This window comes from Oxyura jamaicensis, chromosome 6, assembly GCF_011077185.1.
Source record: "Oxyura jamaicensis isolate SHBP4307 breed ruddy duck chromosome 6, BPBGC_Ojam_1.0, whole genome shotgun sequence".
NCBI lineage: Eukaryota > Metazoa > Chordata > Aves > Anseriformes > Anatidae > Oxyura > Oxyura jamaicensis.
In genome coordinates this window covers 6364898-6381205 of record NC_048898.1, presented here as the reverse complement: position 1 = coordinate 6381205, position 16308 = coordinate 6364898, and the positions used below count along the sequence as shown (strand labels likewise).

The 16308-nt window shown below is 37.7% G+C and overlaps 1 protein-coding gene across 1 annotated transcript in view; it reads right to left on the bottom strand.

Annotated features, from left to right (window-relative positions):
* ANK3 (ankyrin 3) overlaps nt 1-16308 on the bottom strand; it is a 357107-nt gene that overhangs the window by 306749 nt on the left and 34050 nt on the right. The window contains exon 2 of the mRNA XM_035329362.1: nt 9052-9090. Coding sequence (XP_035185253.1) covers nt 9052-9090 — 39 coding nt within the window. The remainder of the gene's footprint in view (nt 1-9051; nt 9091-16308) is intronic.

Below are 16308 nucleotides of genomic sequence, written 5' to 3'. Positions count from 1 at the left end.
AATTTTTAATTGGCAATATAATAGATCAACTCCCCAAATCAAGTATGTTTTACCCATTACAGGAATTGGTAAGTGATCTTATGGTCTTCATCCTAACACACTAGGTTTTTCATTTTGATTTCTCCCAAGCGGGAGATGAGGACTGAGTAGGCAGCTGAGTGTATGGAAGTATTCAACAGTGGAAGGCAAGGAAGTCCTTGAAGTCAGTAAAAGATGACTACCACCATAATGTCTTCTTTATCCCAAACATGTTTTCTTATTCCTCTCAGCAGTTGGAAGGTGAGTGGGAGGAAGAAGCCATTTAAATAACTAAAATGTAAGATGTTCTTTGTCATGATGCCATATAAAGCTTACATATGTGAAGTGAAACGTAACATGCACCTAAGGCCTACAGTTCCACAGCTGTGCATTTTTTATTTTTTTTTTAATGGTGCCACAGAAACACTCATCATAAGCAAAGAAGCAGCAGAAAAGGAAAATAACTGTCTTTCTGTAAGCATGCAGCCTGGTTCATGAGGCACAAAGAAGAATTTGTAGTGATTCACATCTTGCAAACGTTGCAGCTATGACAGAACAAGTCACACAACTGAAAGGACTCTGGATGTGACAGTTTTACCAAGCTGTTGGAAAGGAGAAGCACCTGTACTGCACTTTTAATGTACAACCTGCCCTCTTCCAGAAATGGTCATTTCACCACCAAGGAGCAAAGAGATCGTACAGGCAGTCCCTTCTGGTCATGGCTTCCTGCTTAAAAGCATTGTTTGCTTTTTCAACCACCACTGTTACAGTCTTATTCAACTGAATGTATTCTTTTCTTTAGTGCTCTTTAAACTGTTTTTTACTTCTCTGTGCAAAATGTTTACTCAAATACTCTTCAGTGCTCACCAGTTATCCAAGGAAGTTATCCATCAAGCCCTCTTGAGAATTTTCTGTAGTGCCAGTCCTAAAGTCAAACAAAAGCAGTCTTCCAGAGAGAACTTTGCTACACTCAGCGACGTTGCATACATTCTTCAGTGTATTTCTTCACCCCATTTGTTTAATTGCACACCATTGCAGCCAGCTTTTTTTTTTTTTTTTTAAACCTTCCTGTGAGGTGGCCTTTAATGCCACTAGTCAAGCTCATTTTGTTCTTTTCATTGTTCTTTTGGCATTTTGTTTTCCAGACATCATTCTTGAGCTTGTAGTTAGTTACTCCTGTCTTTCCATCTCCCATCTGGAGTCCCAATAATTGTACTAGTCTAAAAGACACTTCCAAGGTACAGGAGAATTAAAAGTCTAAAACCTTTAATATGACAGCAGATATCAGAGGTCTGCTAAAGAAGTATATAACAGACAGCCACTAGCTGACAGATAACATAAGAAAACTGACTGGAGAGGTCAGCAAGAAGCTGAAGGCCTCTCCCCTGCTCCCTGTCTCAGAATCCTTAGCTTCCCTCACCTCCAAGGGCTTTCCACCATCTCATCCCCTTTTGGAGAGCTGCTAACATAAGCTTCGTTGCCTGCACTTCTGTAGCCAAACCAAAGAGGATTCATATGTGAAATACTCTGAAAGGACCTGCTCCTCTGGTCTCCAAACGGCAGTGTTCCATCACATTTACTGCCATTTTCCATGGTAGGTAAAAGTCAGAAGTGTGTCTAGAGCAACATTGCGTAAAATTTGCAGCTTTCTAGTCAAAATTGAATAAACAGTAATTCACAGGTACACGTCCTCCACATGATAGCATAAAGAAAAATACTAGCATTGTTTTCAACACCAACATATAACAGTTTGTTACATTTTTTTCAGCACCAACATAGACTGAGTTCTGAAAAAAAAAAAACAGTTAAACTGAATTTTTCAGGGCCACCATCTTCTCCATTTCAATTCATGTGCAGTTCATATACACACTTGCCACTACAATTATAAATGCCCTCTTTTTTTCTCTCTTTTTTTTGAATATTTAGCTTCACAAATTAAAAATACATTTAGTCAACTTTCAGGTATAATTTCCTCAAATACAATACTGCTCTTCTAAAAATTTAAATATAGAAAATTAGCACAATGTTTTTCAAGCTCAAAATTGGTGAATTATTATAGCCATGAAAGTATCTTAGAAATGATCCTTCCATCCAGACTGCAATAGACTGCAATCATAAAAAGTGACTTACAGATAACATTTTCACTATAATAATGACAAATTGAGTAAGTTCCTAAATTAATTTCCCTATTTTTCCTGATCTGTTCACTTTTTTGAGCTACATTATCATTAACCTGAAAATTCTCAAGAGAAGTATGCCTTCAATAATAGCTTTGATCTCACCAGAAACAAGGAGAGGTGTCAAAAAAAAAAAAAAAAAAACCTTAGGTAAAAGGTTATGTTTAAATACATGCTCTTGTTCTAAGTAGGAGAAAAACCTGCAACAAAAATCTGACTGAAAGCTCTGACTGTGACCTTAAGGCGATTTGTTTTAGTATTACTTTTCACTTGGCTCACTACTTACTAGTGAAGCCCTCAAAATAATTCTATGGGATCATTGCAAGAAAAATAATCCCACATTCTTGATATCTTCATGTGCCACACAAACTAGCATTCTTGCTCAAAGATTATCTTCTAGTTCAGCAGTCAAGTGCTCTATTGTTTTCTCAGGACAAATCCTTGCACATCATCCTCATGCCATCTCCACATTATTTATATGGCAATACTTGCAGCATCTTCTTGCTGAAAAAAAAAAAGTATTCACAAGAGTATTCAACAGAAATGGCAATACTTGTTCGGATAACAGGAGGCATTAGCAGGAACAGATTTCCATATGCTGCTTTAATAAAGTTCACACCTCGCTATCTGCATATGGCCTTGTTCTTCAGACTAAGTTTCAGCTTCTATTTATACAGTTCTGATAGCCAGAAAAGCAGTTTAAGTTTCATTAATTACCACGACATGCAAGTCATAACGACCGTTAGCTAGAAATGTTGTACTTAGGACTTTTTTCAAAGAATTAGTGGCTGACCAAGTGAACCAATTAACACCATTTGAGTATTAAACTCCAGGGTATGTCCTAAATGCTTCACAGAGACATCATTATCAACATGTTTTTTGAAAAACATAAAACACCGAAGTACACTCAGCATACATAGCATTTTTGAATGCACTGAAATAGCTCCAATTTATGTAACAATTCATTTTCAAGTTGCAAAAATCAGCTAGCAAACACAATTTTAAGTTGTGAATATTTTTCATAATTTAAAGATGGAGAGCAGTATTCACTTTGACAGCTTATATACTGATTCATTCAATCATGCCAAACATGGGTAGAGGAATTACTCCGGAAGTAAAATTTTATTCACTTCATTACACTTATCCAATTCCATTTTATGCACAAGGAGTTAGAATTGCCATCTAATTTTTCTTCTGTGGCATAGTACACGTGCTATTCTTTTCAAAAGCAGTTTAAAAGTAACTTTGCTATTTGTCAGTTTTTTCATTTGAGGTTCCTCCATTTCACTCCCCTTACCTATAATTTTCCCTTTAAATGAGTTAGTTATTCCTTGCTCTCTCCTCCACTGTTTAATCCAATGCTTCCTCATTTGGGTGCAATGTTCTGTCTCAGCAAAACTGAAGCTTCATACCAGCCAGCAAATTTCTCAGCAAAACTGAAGCTTCATACCAGCCAGCAAATTTTGAATAGACTCCTCCATTCTCACCTGCCTATTCTATGTGCCTTCTGTATAGAAATCAGCTCCCTCCATATGCCACCTTGGTTGTAGATCTGACTTAGCCTTCTGCGCACATACCAGCCTCTAGGATCAGTGCTCATGGCAGTTCTGCGATGTTCACCCATTTTACCATGAGACACTTTGTGATTTCCAGTCTTCATTTCTCCATCCATCTTGGAGAGCTTCTTGGTTCTTGCCACTGAACCCCCTCTTCACCTTTACAATTTTGATAGATTCAAGACTTCCCTTTTAGACCTACTGTTTCATTCCTTTCCAGGCACAGGTGAATACCTGCTCACTTTCAACTTTTACACCTCAGCCTCTGTCACGTTCTGCATAACGTCACAAATAATGCATTCTCACGCACATAACATCTGCCCAGTTGTTTTTTCCTTAGGAGTCTTTTACCATCTTTTCATATTTGCTTTTTCAATTTCTAGTCTGTTATGTTCCCCGATTTATTTCTTCCCATGTGTTTTCAGCCTTCAAGGTCTTTCTCAAAATCCACCCTCACTTAACCCAGCATGGTTACTTGTAACCTTTCCCATTATTAGTTTCTAAACAGCTTAATCAGTACCTTTTACCCTATGTTTTCTATCTTCCAGGCTCCTGGAAAATAAAGGATCTGGTATTTTGGTTCGTTCTCTGTACTGAACTCTTCTGGAGCATACCCCTTCAATGCCTCATACTGTTGTATGAGACTCTTTTTCCCCACCCTTATCTTGAGGGATTGGAGTGGATGAAAACCTTCCATCCTGACCCGACTGAAGAACATTCCCAATTAAAGTTCACATCTCCTGTTAAAACTGCTTCTTTCTGCTCAGACAGAAGAATCCCATGTCTCGTGCCCCAGGGAGAACAGGCAGTTCTGCTACTGGCAGGATGATAGAAAACCACACAGTTTCTGTAAAGGAGAAGTACAAAGCCATTGTCATTTCTTATAAGACTGCTTCAAAGTGGCACCCAGGAAACTACAGGCACATAACTTCACTCATTTTCTTTGCTCCATCCTTTGAGTGATCTCTATATGTTGCTAAAGATAAGGGCTACTCAAGTCTGATAGTTTTCTCTGTCCTTAGCTGACCACTTCTGTGAGTGGCCGTTGCTTGAACTGAGGATTCATTTATTACCCCTGCTCCAACAGGTGCTGTACAGATGTAACAAAGCCATTGCATAATGGAAATTTGGAGATGAGCCCAAAAGCTCTTGCCATCTTTTGCCGAGGCATCGTTTTGGCCTGTAACTTCTGAAGCCAGGAAAATACAATATTCAGAACTCAAACCTCCTCTCTGGTACTTTGCAATACGAAATTGCTGCATCAAGCAGGAAGGGAGAACAAACCCACCAACTTTCTTGTAAATACGTAAGAAATTCAAAACTTTTTTTTTTTTTTTGAGAAAGACATAAGTAGCAAGGAAGTTGGGTTTTAGTTGTTAATGTTCTTTCTACAAAAAAAAAAAAAAATCCTTTAGGAATTGACTCAGGCTAAAGTCTGAGTCTTTTATTCTTACATTCTTACATTGTGAATGAGGTAAATTCCAATAGAATTGAGATAACTTTAAAGAAAAAAATCAGATGGCATACATGGGGAAAAACAGGTCACTGATAAGAGAACTGAAATATGTAGAATTTTACTGATTGCTGATATAATCGATAGTTACTACTATCATGATGGCAGTTGGTTACTGAGGGTTTTTGTCACTTTCTATTTACTGTTTTATTGTCTATCTGCACAGAGTAAGGCAAAACAGATCTAACTAAATCTTGAAAGAACAATCTGTCTTGCTCAGACTCCTTATTGTGATTTAAGTATTTATTAAAATGTTCTAGAAGGAACAGTGTGCAATAGGCTCTTAGCTAAAGCTAAAGTCTTAGCTAAAGCAAGACTGCCAAAAATAGCTGTAGTAGCTGACTGGTTTGTATTCCAGAAGAAAAAAGAAAAAGTTTCTTCCTCCCATAGTTATCAACTTTTAGATTTACACTGCAGACAAAAGTTAAATTAGAAATCCCAATTATGTTGTGTTTTTTAAAGTCACAGTTCTGGAATGTTCTCCCATTCTACCACTTGGCACATTGCATCTAAAGTACTTCACCTATCCCAGTGCACATGTATCTGACTCAAACTTTTGCAAGACAAAAAGGACAGTTTACATATATATGGAGAGAGGTTTGGATGTGTTATGAAGAAGTAAACCATAATCCCTTGATTATCTTTTTTCCCCCTTGAGAAAATCTAGAAAATTATTTTCTCTGTCCATGGTGGCTGATAGATTAACTGTTTTTGATACTTTTTGTGAAAGAAAAACAACCAGAAAAGGCATGTCATGGATTCTAATTCAAGTAAATTACCTTTGGCATGATGCTCATAGAAGAGCAATCACTGCACAGACAAGTCAGAATCCTCAATTATTCCTACATCATCTGCTAAGTGCAAGGTTAAAGGAAAACTTTGCACCTCCCAAATTCCAGAGTCTGGCATTGCATATATTTGGATTAGCAAACACCATACAACAATGCAGTTAACCGTACCTGCTAATTCTACATAATTTCTGTAAAGACTGTTTTTCCTGCAACAACTTCGCATGCACCATGCTGCACGCTCCTGCCTGAATATCATGCCATTGTATTCCAGCTGAGAGAATCTCAACTTCGGAGTTTGTTTCTTGCCCCCTCCCAGTCCTGACTTCTGGCTATTTCTATTAACTCACTTTAGCTTTAAACAAAAAGGCCTACAGATGCCACCTCTAATTTCCAAGGCTTTATATCAAAGTCCTGACCAGACAGATAACTGGCACAAAGACTGAAATGGTGAACTAGATTTCTAAAATGCTGCCATCTGATTCTCATCCCACACAAATATGTAATCTAAGTAATGAAAAAAGCTTTCGTCTCAAACATCAGCTTGTTCAAAGCTCTTGAAATAAGTAAAATGTTGGAATTTGGATTGAGTCATGACAAGTTAAAGCTATAATGGTAAGAAATAACCTTCTGAACAACAATAAAAAGAACATCCTTAATGTCAAGCAGAAGAGAAAGCAATTACATTTTCAGACAAGGACTGACAGTTTAAAAATATACAATGTAAAGAAAGTGTTTTTTCCATCCTAGATTTTAAGCTTCACCTTATTTATAATGTTTTTACATTCAGCTTTTCCTTCATCACATCAAAACGAAAAACAGAGTTTGTTAACTATTTCTGATTACATTTTAAAGGAAAACTATTTGTCTCTGGTATTAAGACATACAGTAACTTATACATTGGTTTAATTTCATCCGTGTTCATTCCTTTAAGTAGGCACTGCACTTTAAGCATTTTAAGTGATTCTGTAATTAAGCCCTTCACTTTAAACCTTTAAGGGAACAAAAATAGGAACTGTATATTGTAACAGAGCTCAGCAGGTACCAAACACATGGGCCTCATGCACAAGGACAGCATAGTTGACTCCTGGAAGATACTAGTACGACTGAAAATGTTTATTTTCTACCAAGATGATGGCATTTTCAGGACCAGTTCATGTCTTTTTCAGCTGAATCACAGTAGCTTTGAAGGCAACATACAATGCTTGTAACAGCAAAATTCAGAGTACTTATTATACCTTGGTATTTCAAACAGAACAAAAACATACTATGAAAAATTGGGTGACAGACTTGTACATTGAGCCTTTGTTTTCGTTATTAGAGAATTTCTGCATATCACGAGTTCCAGCAAATACGAAACTGAAGTAGAAGACGGTTCTGTCAAATGTGGCTTGTTTTATTCAAAAAAAAAGACAAACACCACGGAAATGGAATGTAAGTGAACAATAAGAGGCATCTGTGCAATTAAGCAATTCCATACATCTAAAGAGCAGAATTTCCACATGCTACAGGAATAAAGACAAAGCAGAGATAGGCAGTCAATGCAACCATCTGATTAGATGATATCACAGGTCTTTAAATATCTGACTACAGCATCACCAGTGCACACGTTTGTTTCAGCTGATGACGGTAATGACAAGGAAAAACTTCTGTCCAGTTACAATACAATAATCAGAAGACTGACTTGAAAGAAATTATTCTCTGTGCAACATCTTGCCTTGTAATTTGTGAACAACCATATCTGAGAGAAATGATACCCAACGAGGAAAAACACAGATGGAAAATGAAATAAGAGAAGAACTATTCCTATCCCAAGCTTCCTGGAATCTGGTTATTTTGTTCACCTTGTTCTAACCTGATACAACATCAGACAACAGTGTACACAGACTATTACTAAATTCATGACCAAGGAATTAGGGGAAGTTCTACAAAGATCGTAAAATTTGGAGACTGTAAATTTCTTATGCAGGTTTCAGGTGGTAATTTAGAAGGAAAGGGAACTGATTCATGCCAACACCATACACCGCTAATACGTAAGAGTACAGTGCATTTTACTTTCTCACTAAAGTGCTGAATAGAACATCCAACTGGCAAGGATTTACCTCAAGGAGGTCCGCATTCCTGATTATTTTGTAAGGACATTATCCTTAGAGAGCGACCTTATCGCTCTCTACAGATACCTTAAAGGAGGCTGTAGAGAGGTGGGGGTTGGCCTGTTCTCCCACGTGCCTGGTGACAGGACGAGGGGGAATGGGCTAAAGTTGCGCCAGGGGAGTTTTAGGTCAGATGTTAGGAAGAGCTTCTTTACTGAAAGGGTTGTGAGGCATTGGAACAGGCTGCCCAGGGAGGTGGTGGAGTCACCATCCCTGGAAGTCTTCAAAAGACGTTTTGATGTAGAGCTTAGGGATATGGTTTAGTGGGGACTGTTAGTGTTAGGTTAGAGGTTGGACTCGATGATCTTGAGGTCTCTTCCAACCTAGAAATTCTGTGATTCTGTGATTCTGTGACATTGACCCAAATCACATTCAACCACAAGTGCACAGCTCTAATGACTGACAGAGGATTTTAGTCTGTTAGGAATAAGCAAGTTCTGTAGGAAAAGCTCTTAGTCAAGAAGCTTTGTCATGTCAAAGACATGCAAAATTGGCTATGCTAAAAAGTAATACTTTTCATATAATGTTTGAAGAGTTACTGTTTATTTGCTTACATAAACAAAGCAACATCTATAATATGGAACATTGAAGAAGTGCACAACAGCAACACAGATGCTTACCGAAACAGATCAATTAGAAGAGACTCCAAAACAAGTGAAGACAAAAGTGCAAAATGGTAGATAAACACGTTCTCATGGAGTGTTCAAGAAGATAAGACACCTCTGAAGATTTTACAGTATGAATTTTTCCCATTGATTAATATTATTGTTTAACGTCGTTGGGAGATAGAAAAAAACTGACATATAAACTCAGAGAATGAACAAAAGTAGAATTTAAAGTTTTTACCTTTCTAGGGCTTTCTGGAGGGTAGAATCTGTGGTATACCTAAAAATCAAAGAAATAGAAAATAATTAAAACTGATAGGCAAAACAATCTGCATGGTAGTACAAACTGTCTACATGAGAACACATGATATGCGGGGTCTGCTGTGCACCACTCCAAAGACCATCATTGCTTTGTAACGAAGGTCTCAGGAATACCCATCCTGCACCTTACAAACACACACAATGTGGAATATCAGCATCATCAGAAGGATGAAGTTACAATACATGTTTTACATCCCACAACTGACTGATGTCACAACATACATTTCATATCCTACAGAATTCAGTTGTCTCATTGTATCTCACAAGGATTCACACAAACAAATTGTTTTTAACCTACGTAAAAAAAGTCAACGTATCCCAGAAATGTGTTCTAAACATTTTTTTCTAAACAGATCCACACATTACCATGAAGGAAAAGATCAAGTTCTTTGCAAACCATGGAAAAGGGACTGAAGAATCCTGAGACAGAAGGAAATGGCAAACCAAAAGCCTGCAAAGCACTGAAAGAGCACAGGATCATCCCATAACTTCTGATAGCTTTTCCTTCAGTTCTGCCAAAGCCTACAGATAGCCAGGAAAACCTGCAGGATGAAGTCTGGAAAAAAAAATAAGCAGAGAAACCTGCTTCATCTACTTGGAAAATAAGAACAGAGACAGCCTGTGTTTTTCATCAGCACACCAGTTTTAAGCATCTTGGTATAGTTTCACATTCTAGATGCCACCCATTACAATCCTTGACCAAATGCTTTTCAGTGAGGAAAGTAGTCAGAGACACGACCAGGTAAAAGATGACTTCTTGGCAGGGTGAAGGAAAGAGGCCAAGCAGATGTCACGGAGTTATGACACAGCTTTCCAGAAACTTTCTTGGATCTCCACAGAGTTAGGACTACCCAATTCTCCAGTTCTTCAGATTCAAAAGCAGGAAGCAGAACCTGTCAATATTATGAAACACTGTCCTTTTTTTTTTTTTTTTTTTTGAGGAGGAGGAGGACACAACAAAGTCCACCTGTCTCAACTCAGGTCAAGAAAAAAATATTTATTTATTTATTTTTAATAAATGATGCCTTCCCAGAATAGTCACCCACTCTGAGGTGCTTGATTTCCAAAGCCATTACGGGGGGAAAAAAAAAAAAAAAAAAAAAAAAAAAAAGCTAAGCTTTAAATTGTTGCCATATCTCTGCTTTCTGTTAGTGAATACAGCACATAGAATCACAGAATCTACTCAGAACTGTATCATTTGCTGTCACAAACTGCCCAGACTATAAACTAAGCAAAACAACCACCTTACTATAGAAACAGTCCCACTGAAAAAGAACCACCTACATCATATTCTATTATTTTTAAAGGTACGTAAAATCCCTGTGAGAAACTAAGCTCAAGGGGTGCACGCTCTTTTTGTTCTTTTGTCAGTGGGAATGTAATGATCTTTTTAAACATGTAATTCAGAATGAATTATTAACAATATCTACATAGAGGTCAGCTAATTCTGTGTATTATATGAAAAGCCAAATAGTTCAGAGATACTCCTTTCCCAAGAAAAAGCATTCTATCCAATAATCCTAGTAATGAAGAATAAAATACTTTCACATCACAAGTCTCAAATTTGTATTCAAAGACCTAACTTTAATACAAAACATTGCAGTAATAAACAGGGCAAGAAAAAGGACAGCTAATAGCATTGTACAATAATTCATTAAAATTTCCCATCATAAAAAACAAACAGACTTCCAGTTCAACAATTATTTGGCTACAGTTCTAAACAAACAGTAAATATTACGTTCTGGTCTTAATTCTTAAGTTATGCAAAACATTACACTGATCATTCAACAATTCATCTTTAATGTACCTGAAGAGGTCTTCACAATCCCTAGTGAATGATTCACGTTTCCATTTTGCCATTCTCTCCCAATGTAGAAGGAGCACCTTTAATTCAGTCATGGCCCTGACTTCACGAAGTCAGAACATCACCAGAAAACAATCAAAATGCTCAAGGAGAAACTGCTTTACATACAGAATCCAATTCCCAAATGGAAGAACTAAATAATCCTAGATATATCCAAAACATCAAACCAGGATCTGAAAAGATTGGCCATATGCTAAACTGTCACTCCCATACTGAGTGATGAATTAAGATAGCAGTGTAACTGGCTGCTTACTACAATACTGTTCATGTCACTCACATATGTTGCTTTGGCAGTTATTACAGGGTGTGTTTTTTTGTTGTTGTTTTGTTTAAATAGTCTATTCAGCACATTAGATTTGAGAAAAAAAATGCAGACCAGTTAAGGCACTGAATTTCCATGGAACTGGAAGAAATGCTTCAAAAGGACTAGAAAAAAATATGAAGGATAATCGTTGTATCTTTGCAATTTGCATAATGGAAATCATGAGAAACCCAAGACACAGCTAAACAATAGTTCAGCAATCAGTATTTTCTGCAGTCTGAGCAGAAGTGTGAAAATGTAATGCCTGTGGTACTATGAAGATGTACAGAGGGGAGCAAAACATATCCATAGCACATCAATATGCATAACATGAATTTTACTAACTAGTTAGCATGAACATCTGTCTGATAAGAACTGGAGCTTTTCTCCATCGCTGGCATATAAGATAAATGAATCCAATAGTTAAAAAGTTGTGACAGGGACATGATAAAAGATATGAAGCAGCTGTATGGTAAAACATATAAAGCAATGAAATGCTTATATTAGCTTCTTGTATACACATCCAAGATTCTGGTTACTGCAAAGTTGTGGCTAGACAAAACCAAGACTGTTAACTCTTGGAACACTGGTACTGTAAGCAAGGCTATGGAGCAACAAATTTCTTGCATCTCTGTAGCAGCCAGAAGGATAAGAATACCTTGGTTTTTTAGGTCTTAACCATGTTTCTTACACTCCACAGGAATGTTCGTTTCCACATTCCCCAAAATTAGCATTAGGAAAAAAGGGTCACTTTGACAATAGACTTAATAACCAAGGCTCCAAAGCATTACCTCGTTTGGAGTTTCACAAAACCTTTTCTGACAAATTGGAAGTTGAGAGATTTGGGTTACAGATTTGCAGTGAGGGGTGACAGGGAAGGAGAGGAATATATCTGTACTTTCCATAACCAGCATAAGGTACAAGGAGTCCTCTGAATGATTTCATTTTTAATAGATTGGATTCTTCTTTCATGATTCGTTTTTCTCATCCATTTACTCTAAGGCTGCATTGAAGTTTCTGTAAATGACGGTACTATAACACACAGTTCTTTCCGCAGCTGCTTGTGTGTCTTATCTAATAAACAGTGACAGAATACAGATGTACAACATCCTGGTCCCACAGAAATACAGAGCTGCAGATGGTTAAGGCAAAGGATCTCAGTGCAAGTTATTCTATTGAATGGTGTTCCAATACTTGTGCGTGCACATGTCTAGGTAACTAAGTTCTTCAATGCAAACTCAGGTACATATAGTTGTGTATGTCACTTTGTGCAATACTGATTTTAGGTTGGTATTTACGAAAAGACACCTCTAAATCTGGAATGAAAGACCTGAAGATATTAGACTTCATTTTCAAACAGTGTGAAATAGCATTTTTGAGGAAAGAAATTTAATCACTTTCCAGCTTTAGAGAATTTGGCTTCAGGTTAGGCACCACAATCAAGATCTACTCTATTATTTTCTCTGTGATGAGGAGGAATTAGAAATACCATGCCTCCCATTACCTTGAACACCTGTTACCACTCTTAAATGTGCCAGTGAATACTGGTCAAACTGTAATATCAATGAGAAAATAAACAGAAGATCTCATGGACAAAGATTTGGGGACCTACCAAGCTTCCACACATTCTTCAACAAAACCTGCCTGGCCAATATATCAGGCAGCCAATAAGAAAGACCTTTTGTGAGACAGAATTACTTGGTCTAACAAGTTGCCAAAAGAGAATCAAACGATGCCAACAGCAGCAGCAGGAGCATTACTACGGTCAGGAGCGTGGTGACTAGTAAGTACTAATTAATAATATGCAAACAGATATAAATACTTTCAGCAATAGGAGTCCATTCAGTCTCTCACACTGAAGCAGAAATTCCTATATTCTCTGAGACACTGTATTATATGGCTTCCAGTCAATGGTTCTGGTGAGATAGACTTACAAAACAGTAGGGGCTTTATAGCTTGAACAAAACAATACACAGCCACATATAAAAACTTTGCCAATCTAACAGTAAGACTGATTTGATAACAGGCTTATGAAGTTCTACTTTTTTAAAAAGAAAAAAGAGAGAAAAATACTTGTTTTTCAGTGGTGATTCAGATGAAGCAAAATATTTATTAGTATTGTTGGTAGAATTGAATTTTTAAGAGATTAAAAACGCTAGCCAATGGTTTGACTTACTCCTTCTGCATTTCAGAAATAACAGCCAGTAGCGTAACACCACTGGGAGATGTCACACTCTTCTGCAGGACACCTGTCCTTAGGGACGCACGTCCCAGTCGCATTCCCTGCTGACACATCACATTCTTTGTGCTGCAGTCAGATGAGAGGCTTAGGGGCTCAGGTTAGTCCTGTCACATACTTTAACCCAGTTAACCAAAATACAGAAAAGAAGTATCGATGTATTAGTAATTCCTTTGGATAAATTTTCACATTCTACATAAGACTCCTATTTACCCTGTAAATTGGTAGCATCGCCTTCAGTTGACGTATGAATTCTGAGGTGCTCTTTATCACTCAGAACTGGTACATTTTAAATGTTTAAATGATGTACCTAGCCCCATTGCAACACAGGCTTCTGTAGCATTTTAATGCCTTGGCTTTTAGTAGCTAGAATCCAGCAAAGGGGATACAAGTGCTATTACTGGTTGCTAATGGATATTCTCCTTCAGCTCAATTGCTGAACTACATTTTGAATAAAGGGTTTGATACCCAAAGGGAACAGCTTCCTTTCATTACTGTCCAACACTTAGGCTAAAGGAGAACTCTCTGCAAGTGGTTAGCAGGGACAATGTTCATATTTCTATTTCTGGGTTCCCACTTATTAGAGGATAAAGGCATTGCATAATATTTAATTTATGCAGGTCACATCCAATACATTGAGTCCTACAGCCAGACATTTCCACACACAGTCCTTTCCTATTTCCATTTTAAAATTGCCTTTTATTCAGAGTATTCCTTTGTGAAAACATACATTTAAAGACATAAAGAAACAGCAGAAAACGTTATCAGTTTTTGGAGCTGTCCCTCTCAAGATGTGCAACGACCTCCCACCTATGCTAATATGATTGTGCAATTTGTGTCAACCTTTGTTACCTATGCCACATCCTGCTGCCTGTACACTGCTTTCAAGAGAGCTGAAGCATATGTAAGCAGATCTACACCAGTTTTGACCCAGCTACATGCTAAAAGTACTGAAGACCTCAGCTTGTCTACATAGTTCAAAGGAGCAATGCTGGCTCCAGAAACAAGAGAATGGATGCTGCAGTCAGCTACCAGACAGAAGTCACATCCTTGCTGTTTTCAGGGTTATCTCTGCAGCAACAACAAAACATTCATGATCATATTGTCTCATAGATAAAAGGATGCCTCCACAATCCAGCTTAGTAATTCCTTGAGCGTGACACCTGCAAGTTTATTATTCCTCAATATTTATCCTTATCAAGGCTTCACCTTAAGAAAGGGTTAAAATCCAGTGTTGGAAGTGTGCACACCACAACCACTACTGGCTGGAACTAGAGATGCCAATCCTATTTACGCTGCCTTTGGCACATGCAGCATTCTGCAGATGAGCTTCAAAGCATTGCTCCTCTGCCACATGTATGCATGTCTTCAGCTAGTGTAACAATTTCAGAATGCAGAGTATTTTCTCTCACCACTGTTGAGCTGATCACTTCTGCTGGGGTTGTAAGCAAAGTTAGAGATGTCATCCATTTTTCTGAACTGTCTCTAAATAGCTGCACACTAATTGGTGGCAGATATCCTCAATTCTTTCTTCCATGCCCAGGACTTAGCTCTCTATTCCTCCATACACACAGAGTAGAGCACAAAAATCAGAGCCTGAACTCCAAGACTTTGGAACTACTTCATTTTTCTATCCCGAGCACAAGCCACACTTTCTCATCTCATCCCATAGAGGACTTAATGAGAACTTGGTTTGCTCAGGTTTTGCTCAGGTCACACATTCAGGAAAAAACACGCTGTCTCAGGAAGTCCTCTGAGAGATCACCTAAATCATCAGAAGTGCCACTAGAGACACCCATATACTAGCCAGTAGTATATCTTATTGTTGGCTTTTACAGTGAGACTTAAAACCTGACTAATATTTTAAAAGCTATTGCTGAAATAGCATAACCATCTTAACGAGCACTATTCAAACAAAAAAGCATCTGCGGATAAAAATTACAAAGGAAAAGCACTAACTTCGCTTCCAGTAGCATCTAACACATGCATATAATGCTCCTTATTTAACAAGATTCCATTTCTAGTACGTTATGTGATTTAAGTTGTCTTGGTTGGTTTGTTTGAAGATCCGTGCCTTTTCCCCTTTTCCTCATTTTAATTCACTACATCTCCAGTCTCTCAATAACAGCAGAACACACTATTAGCTTCAATTTAATTGCACAACTAAAAAAGAATCTCTTTTTAGATTCAAGCTGCTGCCTTCCCACGAAGAATTTGTACAGAAGTGCTGTGCATATTAGACAATCTACGTTTGCTAAGTTGAAGACCTAAGTAGCCTCAGCAGCCAGTTTAATATTTCACTGCAATCTTCTGACATACTAATTGATAGCTAATCAGAAAGCTCCTAATAAGCAAATGAGATGTTACTTAGATTAACACTGGCTATTTAAGAGCTGATCACTCACAGCATGTAGAATAGTGAACCGAAATTGGCCATCTCATGCGACATAATTTCAACTATTTTTCAGAAAACAATTAGGTTCTACTCAAAATGCACTTTTATGAGACTATCTTCAATATTATGACAATGAAAACAGTGGCAAACAGCAAATTCCATGGGCATCACTTCATACAGTTTATTTCACTGAATTACCATCCCCTCCACCCCAAATCCTAGCCTTCCTATGGAAAGAAAGAGCTCATGTAGCACAATAGGAGACTGTCTAATTTCATGCAGTAAACCTTGTATTCTCATTTACAGAAGCCTGTTTTTAGATCACAGAAATAAGCTCATGGTTTCAGTCACTGCCGGGGGGGGGGGGGGGGGGGGGGT